The 18,484-nt window shown below is 48.6% G+C and overlaps 1 protein-coding gene across 2 annotated transcripts in view; it reads right to left on the reverse strand.

Annotated features, from left to right (window-relative positions):
* Positions 1–7,736: 7,736 nt before the first annotated feature.
* rbbp6 (retinoblastoma binding protein 6) overlaps positions 7,737–18,484 on the reverse strand; it is a 52,591-nt gene continuing 41,843 nt past the window's right edge. For both annotated transcript variants that reach the window (XM_086000109.1, XM_086000108.1), the window contains 4 exons: positions 17,925–18,287; positions 15,797–15,898; positions 12,928–14,712; positions 7,737–9,727 (listed from right to left, as the gene is read on the reverse strand). In XM_086000109.1, the coding sequence (XP_085856235.1) occupies positions 8,113–9,727; positions 12,928–14,712; positions 15,797–15,898; positions 17,925–18,287 (3,865 nt within the window). In that variant the 3' untranslated portion in view covers positions 7,737–8,112. The remainder of the gene's footprint in view (positions 9,728–12,927; positions 14,713–15,796; positions 15,899–17,924; positions 18,288–18,484) is intronic.

Raw genomic sequence — 18,484 nt, forward strand, 5'->3', positions numbered from 1 at the left:
AGACTTTGTGTTCAATTCACTGTCCCAGACATTGTGTTCAATTCACTGTCCCAGACATTGTGTTGATTTCACTGTCCCAAACATTGTGTTCAATTCACTGTCCCAGACATTGTGTTGATTTCACTGTCCCAGACATTGTGTTGAATTCACTGTCCCAGATATTGTGTTGATTTCACTGTCCCAGACATTGTGTTCAATTCACTGTCCCAGATATTGTGTTCAATTCACTGTCCCAGACATTGTGTTGATTTCACTGCCCCAGACATTGTGTTCAATTCACTGTCCCAGACATTGTGTTGATTTGACTATTCTATACAAGGTTTTGAAATCACTGTTGGGTTTCCGCTTTGGGTGAAATCGACAATCCGGGTGCAAATTGTGCTCAAAATTGTACTCGTTTTCTGAATTGAGTTTATGGTACATTTTCCCGCTCAAACACATTTGCAGAATCGCAAACTTAAAATCTTTCATGAACCAGTGCATCGACAGTGTTTTTGAACATAATCGTTTCTTTTTTCCTTGCATTAAAAATGTTCCGTGATGTATTTAAGAGTGGTAACCTGGCGCAGGTTTATTAATACAGCAGGGTGTAACTTACGCTTGAAATTCCTCGATCAAAGATTTTATCACCCTTCAGTATGACGATCAGAATACCCCTTTTAACAATTGCCCCGATCCCTCTGATACTGAAGCCACTTAGGTTTACTGTGGTACAATTCCGTGGCCACCCTCAGCCTATCAGTGACTCTCCAAAGTTAACATTATTCATGTGTGAACCCAGACAGTAAATCTTAATGGATAATGACCAGACGCGGCCTCCTCTAGCCCAGTGACGCCGCCCTGTCTGAGACCAGCTCCCTCCCCACAGACCAGGGCAGAATGTGATCACTTGTAGCCTGTATGGCAATGGGTGGTGCATTCAACAATGGAGGTGCAAAACCAACCTATAGACGATATTAAAATTTTGCAAAATCTCTATGATATAAGAAGGCAATCTCGTTTCCCTGGATTTTCTGCTAATTTGTGTTCACACTGAATCGGAAATCCCAGCTGGTGCCCTGGAATGATCAGTGTCTTGGGCACACTGCCATCTAGTGGCCCTCACTGTATAGCCGCCGAGAACGGAAGAAAGACAGACTTGCATTCCTATAGCGCCTTTCACCACCCCAAAACACTTCATATCCAATCAGGTACAGTACATTTGAAGTGTGGTCACTGTTGTAATGTAGGAAAAGTGGCAGCCAATTGGCGCACAGCAAGATTCCACAAATAGCAACATGATAATGGCCTAATAATCTGTTTTAGTGATGTTGGTTGAGGGATAAATATTTTACAGGACACCAGGGATAACTCCCTTGCTCTTCTTCAAATGGTGCCATGGGATCTTTTACGTCCACGAGAGAGCAGATAGAGACTCAGGTTAACGTCTCATCCGAAAGATGGCCCTTCCGACAGTGCAGCGCTCCCTCAGTACTGCCCCTCCAACAGTGCAGCGCTCTCTCAGTGCTGCCCCTCCGACAGTGCGGCGCTCCCTCAGTACTGCCCCTCCAACAGTGCAGCGCTCCCTCAGTACTGCCCCTCCGACAGTGCGGCGCTCCCTCAGTACTGCCCCTCCGACAGTGCAGCGCTCCCTCAGTACTGACCCTCCGACAGTGCAGCGCTCCCTCAGTACTGCCCCTCCGACAGTGCAGCGCTCCCTCAGTACTGCCCCTCCGACAGTGCGGCGCTCCCTCAGTACTGCCCCTCCGACAGTGCAGCGCTCCCTCAGTACTGCCCCTCCGACAGTGCGGCGCTCCCTCAGTACTGTCCCTCCGACAGTGCAGCGCTCCCTCAGTACTGCCCCTCCGACAGTGCGGCGCTCCCTCAGTACTGCCCCTCCGACAGTGCGGCGCTCCCTCAGTACTGCCCCTCCGACAGTGCGGCGCTCCCTCAGTACTGACCCTCCGACAGTGCGGCGCTCCCTCAGTACTGCCCCTCCGACAGTGCGGCGCTCCCTCAGTACTGCCCCTCCGACAGTGCGGCACTCCCTCAGTACTGCCCCTCCGACAGTGCAGCGCTCCCTCAGTACTGCCCCTCTGACAGTGCAGCGCTCCCTCAGTGCTGCCCCTCCGACAGTGCGGCGCTCCCTCAGTACTCCCCTCTGACAGTGCGGCACTCCCTCAGTACTGCACTGGAGCGTCAGCCTGGATTTTTGTGCCCAAGTCTCTGGACTGGGACTTGAACCCATGACCTTCTGTCTCAGAGGACGAGGGTGCGACCCACCGAGCCACGGCTGATACCGAACCGGAGCAACATCTCCTGGGCTCAAAGGATGACGGAACGGCTGGGTAACACCATGAAGCATTCCAAGAAATATATAGAGAAACAAACCATTATAAGAACAGCTGCCTTCATTAAAGGGCCCCAGTCTGTGTGAAGTCCTCGGCAAAGTCAAGCTTGTGGAGGAAGAAATAACGAACTTACATTATATAGAACCTCATCACAGCCTTAGCACTTCACATCCAACGAATCATAACTTTCCAGTACATTAACCTACAACTGCCCAGTTTTTAAAGAGTTTCTGATTGGGTCCCATGTTCTAATCTGGATTCCCCTTGGCTTTCAAGAACATAAGAATTCGGAGCAGGAGTCGGCCATTTGGCCCCTCGAGCCTGCTCCGCCATTCAATAAGATCATGGCTGATCTTCTACCCCATCTCCACTTTCCCGCCCGATTCAATTTATTTTGATTGAAAGTCTTTCATGTAGAACTTGGTCAAAAGGTTTCTGAAACTTCAAATGCACTTCATCACAGGGAGTGCCACCATCGGCTTTACCCGTAATCCCCCCACAAATCCACACAGCTTCAGTGGAGCAGGACCTCCCCACATTCAATCCGTGTCACTCAACTGGCTCTGAATGATCTCAGTGTCTTCGCCTGTTGGATTATTCCAAACATGTCTCACTCTTTGAGTAAAGGAGTGCCCCTCTTATATGTTCTAAATTTACTTTTCTCTGATGTCCATTCAGGCTCTCTGGTTTGACGTGCCTTGAAGTAAATATTCTACATAAAATCCAACAGGTTTAATCTGGGAGATTCTGAAAACCAGCTGAGTGATAACATGCTGAGAAAGCTCAGCCAATCACGCGAGAAACCCTGAATGCAGTAACTCACACAGTGCACCTCGCTCTCTGCAAATTATATCGGTGGATTTGTAGATTCTTGTGTTCTGGGATCATGATGTTGTATGTAGCTGCTAAAATAGATTGGCCACATACTTTATTAAGAACAACCAGCTTTTAGGAACTGCACTTCTCTCTGTAACTTTGTGTACTGAGCTATAAGGAACCTTTGGTCAAGTTACACTCTCTCCCAAAAGAACAAACCATCGTCAACACCTTCACCGAAGTGTACGAGAGCATGGGCCTTACACTAAACATCCGTAAGAGAAAGGTCCTCTGCCAACCTGCCCCCACCACACAGTACTGTCCCCCAATTATCAAAATCCACGACGAGGCCTTGGACAACGGGGACCACTTTCCATACCTCGGGAGCCTACTGTCAACAAGGGCAGATGTCGATGATGAAGTCCAACACTGCCTTCAGTTTGCCAGTGCAGCCTTCGGTCACTTGTGGAAGAGTGTTTGAAGACCAGGACCTCAAACCCGGCACTAAGCGCATGGTCTACAGAGCAGCAGTGATACCCGCCCTGCTGTATGCCTCAGAGACATGGACCATGTGCAGCAGGCACCTCAAAGCACTGGAGAGGTACCACCAACGCTGCCTCCGCAAGATCCTGCAAATCCATTGGCAGGATAGGCGCACCAACGTCAGTGTTCTCGCTCAGGCCAACATCCCCAGCATTGAAGCTTTGACCACGCTCGATCAGCTCCGATGGACGGGTCACATTGTCTGCATGCCCGATACGAGACTCCCAAAACAAGCGCTCTACTTAGAGCTCCGACACGGCAAGAGAGCCCCAGGTGGGCAGAGGAAACGCTTCAAGGACATCCTCGAAAGCCTCCTTGAAAAAGTGTAGCATCCCCACCGACACCTGGGAATCCCTGGCCCAAGACCGCACAAAGTGGAAGAGAAGCATCCGGGAAGGCGCCGAACACCTCGAGTCTCTTCGCTGGGAGCAAGCGGAAGCCAAGCACAAGGAGCGCACGTCAACCCAAGCACCCCACCCACCGTCTGCCCCACCTGTGACAGAGACTATGGGTCCCGCATCAGTCACCTGAGAACTCATTTTTAATGTGGAAGCAAGTCATCCTCGGTTCCGAGGGACTGCTGAAGAAGAAGCACCTCGCTCTCTGCAAATTATATCGGTGGATTTGTAGATTGTGTTCTGGGATCATTATAATAATAATAATTTCAACTTTATTGTCATTGCAGAAGTACATGAACAACGAAATGTGATCTTGCAAGCTCCCATGACTGGGAGAAGCAAAGCCGCTGCGTCGGTGCGCGCCGCCATTCCATTTCCACCATTCCTCCTGTCCGACAATGTTCAGCCCACCCCCCGGGCCAGCTCACCAGCTCCTTCCGTGACCTTCTCACCAACCGCCCCTCCTCGGGGCTCCTTCCGTGACCTTCTGCACCTGGTCTTCCCTGATGGTCACCCCTCCAGGTACTAACCAGGCCTGGCTCTGCTTAGCTTCCAAGCCTTGCCAGTCACCCTGTCCCTAGTCCCAGGAACAGGAATAGGTTGGCCAACCAGCTTTTAGGAACTGCACTTCTCTCTGTAACTTTGTGTACTGAGCTACAAGGAACCTTTGGTCGAGTTACACTCTTCCCTCAAAAGAACAAAGCGAGGTTGATGACGTCTATTGGACCACAGAACGGTGAGATCGTCGCGTCCCCACTGGGGGAGGAAGCAACAAGCCAAGGCTCAGCTCAACCCCGCATTGGAAAAGAGACATCCTCACACTCCTACCTAGGAGCAGACTGCTTGATCTCCATCTCAGGGCATGGCTTAGGTAGAGAGAGAAGGGATACAGTGACTGTATTAGAGAAAGTATGGCTTTGATCTTGGGGATCACAAGCCGAGGGAACCAGCATTGGGGTCATTGAAGAATGTAATTTGTCAGGTCACTGAATAAAAGTGGTTTATAATAATTTTCACTTAGTCGGGGAGCCGAGTAGTTCTGGCGCTGAACCAACAACCCACAGCTCGTGAGCTCAAATCCCACCATGGCAAGTTGTGAAAGTTAATTCAATAAATCTGCTAGTTTGTGGTTTGACACCAGATGGCGACGACGAAGCTGTCCGATTGTTGCAAAACCCAACGGGCTCACTCATATCCTTCAGAGAAGGGAACTTTCCCTCCCTAATCCTCAATGTGACTCCAGTCCTATACTGAGTGCTTGACTCTGACTGCCCTCAGGATACTACACAGTATTTACAGCACAGACACAGGCCATTCGGCCCAACTCGTCGATGCCACTGTTTATGGTCCACACCAGACTCCTCCGACCCTTCACCTCACCCCATCAACATATCCTTTTATTCCTTTCTCCCTCATGTGTTTATCCAGCTTCCCCTTAAATGTACCGATACTATTTGCCTCAACCACTCCCTGTGGTAGCGAGTTCCACATTCTCACCGCTCTCTGGGTAAAGAAGTTTCTCCTGCATTCTCTATTGGATTTTAGTGACAATTGCATATTTATGGCCCCAAGTTCTGGTCTCTCCTACATCTTCCCTCTCAAACCCTTTATCTTAAAGGCCATCAGGTCACCCCTCAGTCTTCTCCTTATGGAAAAGAGCCCGAGCCTGTTCAATCGTTCCTGATGGGTACAAGCTACAGGGATGAGCAATAAATCCTGCCTTGCCAGTGTTGCCCACATGTCACCAACAGTAAAACTAATTCCCTGCACCGACCTCTAAACACTCAAGGGGAAGCTCGATAAACATACGAGGGAGAAAGGAATAGAAAGATCTGTTGATGGGGTGAGATGAAGGGAGGAGGCTCGTGTGGAGCAGAAACAGCGGCACGGACCTGCCGAATGGCCGGTTTCTGTGCTGTAAATACTAAGTAACACAGAGCATTAAGAGGCAAGCACAACGTGTGTGTGTGACTGGAGTCATGTAGGCTGGCAAACTGGTCAGGTTTCAAACCACAGCACCAGCTCGATGGGCTACAATGATCTTTTCCCCTGTGCTATTGGTTCCCTCCACGACCAGCATCCCTTCGGAAAGTAATGCATACAGAACACTCAATGTTCAAATTTAATTGAGTCAAAAATTGAACCAAGTGCATTGATAGCATTAAACAGGTGAATGAAGGCGAGCTGCAGTTTTTTGTTAAACAGAAGCCTTTCATGACACCTGGTGGTACAGAATTGTACTACAACTGCGTGAGACAATTCAGATCGTTTTTCCAATAGCTATCTCAAGGTTAACCCAATGGCATTAGCCCACATTGAACGACGGAAGTTAAAAGCCTGGAATTTAAATCCCAAAGAGTGGCCTACACCACAGGACAGAGAATCGCACGAAGGTCCGGCTGTAAACGTGCTTTTGAGTCCAGCAACAATCGATTATGTTGGTGCCAACAGTGTGCCAAGCAGTGCCCAGTTCCCACAGCCTCCCTTTCCTATCCGCATCCTACAATATGCAGCTCATTGTATCCACCTCTCAAGAATGACTTAGTGACCTCAAGTGGGATTCAAACCAGTGACCTTCTGATAGCCCCCCTGTGCTCAGTCAAGCTTGCAATGAGACAGACATGTTTTTGTATAATAGATGGGCTTTGTCTGACATTTCAATTAATTGCAGATAGGTTTGGCAGGTGCTCGGGGGGCCCAACAGATCTGCTGGACACTTCCAACACCGGGTTTGACACGGTATTGGAGTTACACCCCGTGTGGTGCGAGAATTGCCCTCCATGGAGTCGCGATCGACTGCAGAGGCGAACAAACCCTGCCTTTGGACTTGCACAACTTCAGCATCTGTGCAAAGCCTCACACTGACGCGAAACTTCTGAAAATGCACCCTGTATATGTTTCAGCTTCCTCATACTGGCTGAGTTGGAAACTTTCTATCAGTACCCATGGCTTAAAGAAAACCAGGAAATGAACAGTCAACCCAGGGGGAAGAGGTATACCGCAATACTAACCCACTTTGAGACCCCCCAATACTACTCGTGGGAAACCCACAATATTACCCCACTCGTGAGAGCCCCACCACGACACCACATGAAACATAGAAGATAGGAGCAGTCGGCCGTTCGAGCCTGCTCCGCCATTTAATGAGATCATGGCTGATCATCCAAATTCAGTACCCTGTCCCTGCTTTCTCCCCATATCCCTTGATCCCTTTAGCCTTAAGAAATATATCTAACTCCTTCTTGAATATATTTAATGAATTGGCCTCAACTGCCTTGTGTGGTAGAGAATTCCACAGGTTCACCACTCTGTCCTAAATGGCCTAACCCTTATCCTTAGACTGTGACCCCTGGTTCTGGACTCCCCGACCATCAGGAACATCCTTCCTGCATCTAGTCTGTCTAGTCCTGTTAGAATTTTATAAGTTTCAATGAGATCCCCTCTCATTCTTCTAAACTCCAGCGAGTATAAGCTGGAAACCCGTTACCCCACTCATGAGGAAGCAGCAAGTAGATGTAAGCCTTGATGACATTAACCAAAAAACAAACATCAATCCTGTGGGAGTGAAATCTCTTGCGGTGCGCGAGTTATTATTGACGGTGTTACTGGGGAAGAGCACACTGACACTCAAGTATTCGCACCGACTATAATGAATTCAATGAAAATTTATTCAGTCAAAAGATGACACAGTGAGGCTTTACTTTATACTGCAAATCATCAGGCAAAACATTTACATTAATTACACTGTCAGCTTGTATACACAGCTATAAAAAAAGTTTAGTGAAAAATTTTCACAGTAGTTCCCAGTGTAGTCTGATAGTTGACTTAAAAACGCTGCAGCATAATCTGCCCGGTCAAACATAATTCTGTACAAAAACTGCTCATTTATAAACCCCCAATATTACAGAAAACAAAATCTCCAAAGTTGCAGTAGACTCAGCGCAGAATAGCAATGTCCGAGTGAATATTTACAAAGCTCCTAATGGATTTATGACAGGGTCTGATCAAACATTCCAGCCACCCGTCTAATCCGTTTCTGCTGTTCGTACGATGACAGATGATCGGACCTTTTGGTCACTGTCCTTGTCCTTGTCTTTCTCTTTGCTTTTTTTAGACTTTTTCTTTTTGTGTTTGTGTTTCTGGGTTTTGTCGAGCTCAGTCTCGATGCCCAGGTGTTTCTTGTGTTTTTTGTGCTTCTTGTGTTTTTTGTGCTTCTTCTTCTCCTTTTTTTTCTTTTTCTTCTTGCTGTCCTGAGTGTCCTCTGAGCTGACGCTGCTGTTGTGGCTCCGAGTCTGGCTCTTGCTCGGGCTGTGGCTCCGAGTCTGGCTCTTGCTCGGGCTGTGGCTCCGAATACAGCTGGGGCTGGGGCTGCTTTGGGCGTGACTTTTCGTGGCGCTGTTCTTGGAGCCCACAGACACCCCCTTGGCCTCTCTTGTTTGGTCCGTGTCTCTCGCCTCCCTCCCATCTTTCAGCACGTGCTCCTCCTCACTCTCGCTGTCGCTCTCACTGTAGTCAGGTTCGAAGGCGGCCTCATCGGTTTCTCTGGCCAGGTCTAGGGAGTGGCGAGAATGGCGGGCAGAGCGGCTGACCGGTCCTGGGGGCCTGTTGCGGCCGTGATCTTTGTCACCCCGCCCGACTGAATGCTCTTGATCATTCTTTTCAGTCAATGCTTCAGTCCGGTGGGAGACCTTATTCGCACTTACTTGCCTGTCCTTATTGCTCCTCGTTTCCAAAGCGTGTTTCTCCTTCTCTCGGCTGGAAGTGGCTGATTTTGGTTCATCGGTGGCACTTCTGGACTCGGACCCACTCCTGTGGTCCGCCTGTGGCTTCCTGTCCTTGCCAGGACTGTGGTCGCTTTTCTTGGGCTCGGCACTGCCTTTCCTGCTCTCTGGGTGATGCTCCTTTCCTTTCTGGCCGTGCGCAGGCTCTTCACTCTTACTGGGAGAATCTCGCCTCCTGGTATCGCGGTTTCGCTCCTCTCTGCGTTTGGTGGATGCGATCTGCTTGTCGACGCTTTCCACCTTCCCCTCGACACAAGGAACCATGTCTTTGTTTGAGGCCCCTCGACCGCCAGGCTCCAACTTTTCAGCTGGCCAGTCTTTTGCAGGTTGAGGGGGATTTTTGCCATTTGCCGACTCAATATCCCACTCTGTAACTGCCGGCTTCTCAGGCTGAACCGGAGCTTTCTTCTTGTCTGAAGTCTCTTTGTCTGATGCACTGTGCTCCTTATCTTTGGTCTTCAAACCTCTCTCATTCAGAGTTGAGTTTTTTACTGGTGTCTTGGGCTCCTGCTGAGCTTCCTCCAAGTTCGGTTCTTTTGTAGTTTTTGGGGTTCTCTCGGCGGGGACAGTCTCTTTATCGCTCGGCCTCGCCGGGTTTGCAGGCCTCACGCCTCCGCCTGGCACAGGTCCAGCAGGTTTCCCAACATTTAACGCAGCTGCTGCTGCCTTTCCTTCGTCTTCATCAGTCTCGTAGTCCTCCTTCTCCCATTTGGATCGAGGGACTTGAACAATGACAATCTCATCTTCAGCCGGGGGTCTGGTGTCACTGTTGTACTCCTCCATAGTCTTGATCACTGTCTTCTTTGCGTCCAATTTCTCTTCAGCTTTCCGAATAGGGCTCCCTCCAGCAGAACTGGTACTGGGGGTGGAAAAATTAGAGTACAATTAATTACACCAGCTTTACTGCCAGCTCTCCCTCCCCCACTTCAACTGCTAGAATTCCCAATTATGGCCTCATCTGATGCAGCATGCACTCCGGCGCTAACCTGAACTAGTTCGGGCCACAGACCCACAGCTTGCTCCACCGACTCCATCTCCGCTGTTGCAGGGAAGCACGCCCCGACATGGAGAGGAAACCAGAGTGGGTGACAGCAGGGTGGTCTCATGCACCTGCCCTAAACTTCCTGGGTGCAGTGGCTGCATGATTAGAGGAAAAAAACCCAGGGATCTGAACCCTCAACTTGTTGTAGCAACATAGGGGATGTACAGAACCAGAGAAAGACAACTGCGGCCCATCTGGTCAGCCTCAAAGTTAAAAATACTACCCTCTCACTCTTCTCAAGCACTTCTTTCCCCTCAAGAAACTCGCCACCTCCCTCTTGAGTTTGAAACTATCCATCGCCTCCCTGGACAATGTTTCCACACATTCACCACCCTGTGTGATGTAGTTAAATGTAAACTGCCCGTTCACCTCCCCCAGTCAGAGTTATACAGCACGGATAGAGGCCCTTCGTCCCATCGTGTCTGCGCCGGCCATCAAGCCCTGTCTAATCTAATCCCATATTCCAGCATTTGGTCCGTAGCCTTGTATGCTGTGGCATTTCAAGTGCTAATCCAAATGCTTCTTAAATGTTGAGGGTTCCTGCCTCCACAACCCTTTCAGGCAGTGAGTTCCAGACTCCAACCACCCTCTGGGTGAAAAAGTTCTTTCTCAAATCCCCTCTAAACCTCCCGCCCTTTACCTTGAATCTATGCCCCCTAGTTATTGACCCCTCTACTAAGGGAAAAAGCTCCTCCGCATCCATCCTATCTATGCCCCTCATAATTCTGTACACCTCAATCATGTCCCCCCTCAGCCTCCTCTGCTCCAAGGAAAACAAACCCAATCTGCCCAGTCTCTCTTCATAGCTGAAGCGCTCCAGCCCTGGTAACATCCTGGTGAACCTCCTCTGCACCCTCTCCAACGCGATCACATCCTTCCTGTAGTGTGGCGACCAGAACTGCACACAGTATTCCAGCTGTGGCCTAACCAGTGTTTTTATGCAGCTCCATCATAACCCCCTTGCTCTTATATTCAATGCCTCGGCTAATGAAGGCAAGTATCCCATATGCCTTTTTTACCACCTTATCCACCTGTTCCGCCGCCTTCAGGGATCTGTGTACTTGCACACCCAGATCCCTCTGACCCTCCGTCTTGCCTAGGGTCTTTCCATTCATTGTGTATTCCTTTGCCTTGTTAGTCCCCCCAAAGTGCATCACCTCGCACTTTTCCGGGTTAAATTCCATTTGCCACTGTTCCGCCCATCTGACCAACCCATCTATATCGTCCTGCAGACTGAGGCTACCCTCCTCGCTATTTACCACCCTACCAATTTTTGTATCATCCGCGAACTTACTGATCATACCTTTTACATTCATATCCAAGTCATTAATGTAGACCACAAACAGCAAGGGACCCAGCACCGATCCCTGTGGTACCCCACTGGCCACAGGCTTCCAGTCACAAAAACAACCTTCGACCATCACCCTCTGCCTTCTGCCACTAAGCCAGTTTTGTATCCAATGTGCCAAGGCACCCTGGATTCCATGGGCTCTTACCTTCTTGACCAGTCTCCTGTGCGGGACTTTATCGAAGGCCTTACTGAAATCCATGTATACCACATCCACTGCGTTACCCTCACCCACACACCTAGTCACCCCCTCAAAAAATTCAATCAAATTAGTCAGACATGATCTTCCCTTGACAAAGCCATGTTGACTATCCCTGATTAATCCTTGCCTCTCCAAGTGGAGACAAATTTTGTCCCTCAGAATTTTTTCCAATAATTTTCCTACCACTGATGTTAGGCTCACTGGCCTGTAGTTCCCCGGTTTTTCCCTACTACCCTTCTTGAATAATGGTACTACATTAGCGGTTCTCCAGTCCTCTGGCCAGAGAGGTCCTGAATATGTGTTAGAGCCCCCGCAATCTCTTCCTTTGCCTCACACAGCAGCCTGGGATACATTTCATCCGGGCCTGGGGATTTATCCATTTTTAGGCCAGCTAAAACCGCCAATACCTCCTCCCTCTCGATGTTATTATGTTCGAGCATATCACAGTCCCCCCGCCCTATTTCTATGTCTACATCGTCCTTCTCCATAGTGAAAACAGATGCAAAAAATTCATTTAGAACCCCTCCTACATCTTCCGGCTCCACACACAGATTGCCACTTTTGTCCCTAATGGGCCCTATTTTTTCCCTAGTTATCCTCTTACCCTTAATATACTTATAAAACATCTTAGGATTTTCCTTTATTTTGCTCGCCAGTGTTATTTCATGGCCCCTCCTTGATCTCCTAATTTCTTTTTTTAAGTATCCCCCTGCACTTTTTGTACTCCTCTAGGGCTTCCTCCGTCTTTAGCCTTTTGTATCTGCCAAAAGCCCTCCTTTTTTTCCTAATCCATTCTCGTATATCCCCTGACATCCAAGGTTCCCTGTGGTTTTTGGAACCACCCATGGGCTCGATCTAGCAGTCAGCTAGATCGAGCCTATGCCTTCGGCCTGAGAGTTCGTGGTGACGTCAAACACAGGTCAGTTTATCTTGTATGCAATGGTGGGTGAGAAATAGCGCTGCACTCTTATACTGTGAAGACGGGGCTTGATTTTTCAAAGCGAATCGGATTCCAGCTAAACAGGATGTTTTATAGTTGCTGCAGTGAAGAATCAGATTACAGCAGGAAAAATAAATGGGAGTAACCACACAAACTTGTGCTTACAAGGAGAAGACTCAGGTGGTCATATTCCCTCTCCACTCCAACAACTGGATTTACAACTGCAATAATGCGCTTAGCACCCAGTTTTTTGTTGGGGGAGGGGGAAATTAAAAAAATCTTTGAAGATCACTGATGTTGACACTGGAATTTTGTGGCTTTGGCCATCAATGTATCTGGAACCAGGGAACGCCAAAATCTGTCTGTGGTAACAGAATCCACACCACAGCGACACGAACTGGGCTCCTTAACAACACTCCTAACAAAATACAAGGAAACAGAGCCACGCTCTGCTCCCCCTCCCCAGAAACCAGCCCTCCTGTTGTTAACCACTCCAAACACAGGGAGAAGATGTGAAGCGCACTAACCTTGTGTAATCTACCAGGGTCGAAGCAGCTGCCTCACCCCCAGCCACTTTCCTCCTCGTCTTGGATCTCACTTTCTCAGGTTTAGATTTCCCACCATTCACTTCCGATATCTCCGCCGGCTCCTCCGGTGCAACCGGGGACTCCCCGCTCACAATCTTTTTGCCACTCTCCCGGTTTATTTTGATCTTCCTCGCCGGCACATTTGCTGGAGTGGCCTTCTCCCGGTCAGGAGGCAATTCCGCGGGTTTTTCCGCTGCTTTCTCAGTGCCAGAGTTGGATTTCCCTTTCACTGAAGGTTTTGCTGCCTCTGGTGCTTCTACTTTTGATGATTTAGTTGGAGGTGTTCCAAGCTCTCTCTCGGTCAGTTTTTCGTCGGTTTTCCTTTTACGCTTGTCAGCTTTTACCTCTGCTTTACTTGGTTTATCATCTGCTTTGACTGCCTTTTTCGATTTGTCCTCCCTACTGACTGCTTTTTCATGCTTTTCGTGTTTAGTCTCCTCCCTGGGATAATCTTTTCTTTGCTTTTCCTCTTTTGCAATCTTCATCTCTTGGTATTCACGCCCCATTTTCATCTGCACCTTCCTGGGCAGAAAGAACTTCTCACTTTTCGGCAGTGGGTGGATTTTTGCCCCCTCTACCTTGGGAGGAAATTCCTCCCTTGCTTTCTTTGTGCTGGGCTCAATGTGAGGGGATTTATCCCGCTCTTTCTCCACCGGCTTTTCTGGAGGTGCTTTTACTGGTTTCCCAGAGGATTCCTTCTTCGGCGTGCTGCTCTCAGTTTTCCGTTTCGGTTTCTCGCCTTTCGCTTTTGACTTTTCCTTTCTGTCCTTGTCGGACGTGGTTTTGTAAGGGACCGAGTCTCCTTCCATGGGCTCATCTCTCACGGGAGTCGCATCGTCTCTGCTGGGAGGCAGAAACATGGAGGACCCTTTCCCTTCATCGCCAGCCGTTTCCCCAGACTTCTTCCCGTCCCGAGAAGACTCTGGGTTCGTCACTGGCTCAGTTTCGTCCTTCTTCTTCTTCCTGTGCTTTTTGTGCTTTGTTCCTTTCGAGTCGGGGCGAAGGCTCTGTGCTTCCTTTTCCTTTGACCCTCTCGGTTCTTTCGCAGTGTGACTCTCTCTGTAAGAGTACTTTTCTGGATAATTACTGGCACCACCCACGTTACGACCCCGGGAGGCCTGGTCCGCGGGGTATTCATCCCTGCGGCCCCGAACATGAGGTGAATTGTCACGCCTGGCGCCAGCCAGGGCGAAGCATTCCGGAGAGAAGTGGTCCTTATTTGTGGGAGACGGAGGACGTGGCTGATTACCACTGCTGCACCCCTTATAATACTCGTACCACGCTCTGCATCGCCTCTCCCACTCTCTGTACCGCTCCCTTTCATAAGAATCTCTTGGATCACGAGGTCTATCGTAAAGTTCTCTGTAGTCGAACGGAGGTGGCGGCTCTCTGTAACGATCATAATATTCCCGATCGTTTTCAGCCGGTGGGGCACTTCGTTTGTAAGGAGAATGGGGTTTGTAATTTGGAGACCGGGAACGGGAGCGATAGCCTCTGTAGGATGGTGACCGGGATCTGGACCTGTGGAACCCACGGGATCTGGATCGGGATCGATAACCTCGACTCTTCCCACTAGCTCTTCGATACGAAGGAGACCTCGAGTAAGAACGGCTTGGGGACCGACTGACGGACCGAGAGTAAGATCGTGAGGAGTGAGATCTGGACTTGGAGTAGGAGTAAGAGCTTCCACTGAATGATGAGCCACTATATGAACGTGACCTGGACCTGCGCAGGAAGTGAAGAGAAAGGCAATTAAGTATCAAATGTGACAGCTGAAATATTGCAAATTGAAAACAATTGAAATGTAGGAGTTTCCTAACATTTCCCTCCGAGGAGGTAGCCCATTTGGATTGTTGAAGAAAAGCCCCATCGGTGGAGTACCTGTTTCCCCACTATCGAAAGGATATTGGAACTAAGGAAAAGGGGCAATATACATTCACTAGAATGACCCTGGGGTGAGATGAGATAGTTATGTTCGGAGACTTGAAAAACTAGGGCTACATCTATTGAAGCAAAAACGGTTACAGGGGGGGGGGGGAGATCTAACAAATATTTAAAACTCAAGGGTTTGAGGGGTAAATAGCGAAACTTTATTTCCAATATCTGGTGAATCAGTAGCTCGGGATTATAAATTCATGATATTAAAAGCATGAAGGTGGAGGTAAAAATAATTTGCCCCCACAGTTTGCAGAACATGAAATGCATTACTACAGCTAGCTACTGAAACCAAGCAGGTCACACCTTGAGAGGTAATTAGACAAACAGCTGATAATTTGAAAGAATAGGGGGAAAAAGCCCGGGCACAATGGGCTAAGTGGCCTCCTTCTGTGCTGGAATTTCTGTGATCCCACGAAAAGCAGCTTTGCACAGTAGGAGTGGTGTCTCGATAAAACCAGCTCACTTATAGTGGCGAGCAGTTCAGTAGGAGGGCGGAAGCAGTGACCGATAGACATGGCTGTGACGAGCTCTCCTGCGGTCTTTTCTCTCTCTGCAGTACTGGCAAGTACAGCTGGTTCACTGCACGATGGCTTCTCTTGTATGCGCAAGTCACTGCATTAACAGCAGGTACGGAATTTAAATTAAAAAAAATTCTCTTCCCCTTTACAGGAGATTGCCATTTTCATTACAACAGCAAAACACGCTGTGTTTTGAGGTCCGGGTGATGGTATAGTATGTGCTGTCGTCAAATCAGACTGCGCCTCCATTTACAGGCTAAACAAACGAGTATCACAAATTAGCCGTCACCTTTCACCTGCTGCAGGACTGACTCAGATCTGCTTACGGTCAGATTTCACCACAAGCTGATTACCTGGAGTAGGAACGTCTGCGTTCCTTCTGGATTTTTCTGTACTCCATTAACTCTTTCGCAAAATCATTGGTGAACTCGTCAAGCTTCGATTTCTTCTTCTCCCTAAATGTTGGGTGGGGGGGAGAAAACCATGAGAAAGAACAAAACTTAATAAAACAGAGAGTGCAGGCCGTTAAATATTTAATACAGCAATCACATGCGAGATGGTTGCAGTGTGCAAGCTTTCAGAACACGCTAGCTGCTGCAGTTTTAACCGTCCCACTTTTATACAAATGAAATATAGAATTGAACCATATTACAAGTTGCACCATTGGAGATAGAGTCACGGCCCTGCAGCCTGCTCACTGCCGATCCGCTCCTTCAAATGGTGCTGCAATACAGCACAAGGCTGCAGGTTAAACAGCTTTCTCTTTCACATGCATTGTGCACCCATTAAAGTGCTCAATTTACATAACCACACAGGCTGCTCCCTATACTTAAGAGGGCACTAAACAAATACAAAGATGAAACTTGCACAAAGGACTTCTCTGGTATTTGGAAATGCTGAAGTGCAGTGAGATTATTAAATACCATAGCAGGAAAATGATGTGGTTTCCCCCTCTGCTGACCATTAGCGGTTGCCTGCACTCTGTGGCAGGACAGTCAAGCTGTTGACTCTGCAGCTGCCACTAGCACTAGTCCAGGACAGGCCAGGAGAGGTAATGGACAGTTGGACAATGGCTGGTTTTGTTGGGTCCTCCAAAGGCAGCGCTGCACCGAGGGAAAATAAAAACACAACTGATGGAGGGTTTGCGCCCATCTTGCCAATTATCAGCCCACTTGAGCAGACAAGCGATGTGGCCTTTCGCTTGCTGGCCTATGGGCAGCATCCTCCTTCATTGTCTGGCAGCCAAAAATAATGGTAGTGCTGCATTACTTTAATTTACTCTACAGGAACCTGCTAGTCACATGCAACCGGAGAAGTGTCAAATTCTTCACAGCAGTGACTGTTAAAATTCAGCCGAGTACTTAGGACATTACTAAACAACATTTGATTCAATTTCTGTTCAGGCTGCATGTCTCATTGAAAGATATAACAAACGAGATTCTGAGGGGGAGTGACAGGGTAGATGCTGAGAGGTTGTTTCCCCTGGCTGGAGAGTCCAGAACTAGGGGTCACAGTCTCAGGATAAAGGGTCGGCCATTTAAGACTGAGATGAGGTGGAATTTCTTCACTCTGTGTTGTGAATCTTTGGAATTCTCTGCCCCAAAGGGCTGTGAATGCTGAATCATTGAGAATATTCAAGGCTGAGAACGATAGATTTTTGGACTCGAGGGATATGGAGATCGGGTGGGAAAGTGGAGTAAAGGTCAATGATCAGCCATGATCTTATTGAATGGCAGGGGAGGCTCGAGGAGCTGAATGGCCGACTCCTGCTCCTAATTCTTATGTTCTTGTAACTAACGGGGCACACCGAATGAAATGCTGGTCTTTACAGACAGATTTTTGTTTTAACCTTTTCCTGCAATTACTGTAGTGTATCTGGCTCCTGCCCTGCCCTGTCAACAAGGTAAACTCTTAAAACCGCTTTTTATATGCTTATACCAGGACCTCACAGAAGGACGAAGTGTACTGTGTACACAAGTCATTGGCTGCTGAAACAGAACATACAAGGTACAGTTGGAAGATTCTTCAGCCTCTCAGTAACTATCAGCATGACTCCCGAGATTAGCGGCTGAAATTTAATTTGAGATAATGCAATTCCTGCTAGAAAATGATGAACGCGGGCAGCTGATCAGTCGGCATCTGAGAGACTAAGCGTTTTAACGTCTGGGGTAGAAAATCATCAGAACAGTTCTGATGAAGGGCCACATCTGAAACATTAACCTTTCTTTTTCATGCGTGCTGAATAACCTGCGATGTGCTAGAATCATAGAAATTTATGGCACAGAAGGAGGCCATTCGGCCCATCGTGTCTGCGCTATCTGTATTTTATTTTTATTTCAGATTTTCAGCAGTTATGGCGCAAATAATACATCTGATGACATTTCAACAGCAGCCAGCTTCCCAAAGGAAGAACACCTTATATATACACCATCTACTGACGGCAGAAATTACAGAGACTTTCAAACCAACTGATTCACTTACTCCTCTTTCAGCCGCCGCTGCTCCCTGTAGAACTCTTCCCTGGACAGGGGAGGTGCTTGTGTGACTGTTGGTATTACACTGGCAGGAGCTGCTGGGGTGGCAGGAGGCACCCACGGGGCTGATATAGTGGCCGGAGCTGGAGGGAATCCTGGAGGAGGGACGCTAAATCCCGTGGGTGGGGGTTGGCCAGGAGGAAACTGTGGAGGAAACTGAGGGGGAGGCACTCCTGGGGGGAGAGGAACTGGGTGAGGTGGCGGAGGATACAGGGCTGGGGGATGCACGTACACTGGCGGGGGGTTTGTAATTGCCTGCGTTCGGCTTCTTGGAACTCGATCACTCTGTTGATGCCCTCTGTTGGATGGCCTAGTGGAAGAGAGTTAGAAAGACGTCAGAGATAAACAGAAATCCTGAGATGTGGGAACAGCAGCTGATCTGTAAGCACCTGAAAGAGAAGGGTTAACGTTTCCGATGCGATATCCACTTTCCATCAATAGAGATGCACGTGGATATTCTTAAACATGATGAGTGACATGAATCTAGTCATTCATGTGGAAAGACTT

This window comes from Somniosus microcephalus, chromosome 11 (assembly GCF_052327205.1).
Source record: "Somniosus microcephalus isolate GS21.2 chromosome 11, FLI_Smic_1.0, whole genome shotgun sequence".
NCBI classification, from domain to species: Eukaryota; Metazoa; Chordata; class Chondrichthyes; order Squaliformes; family Somniosidae; genus Somniosus; species Somniosus microcephalus.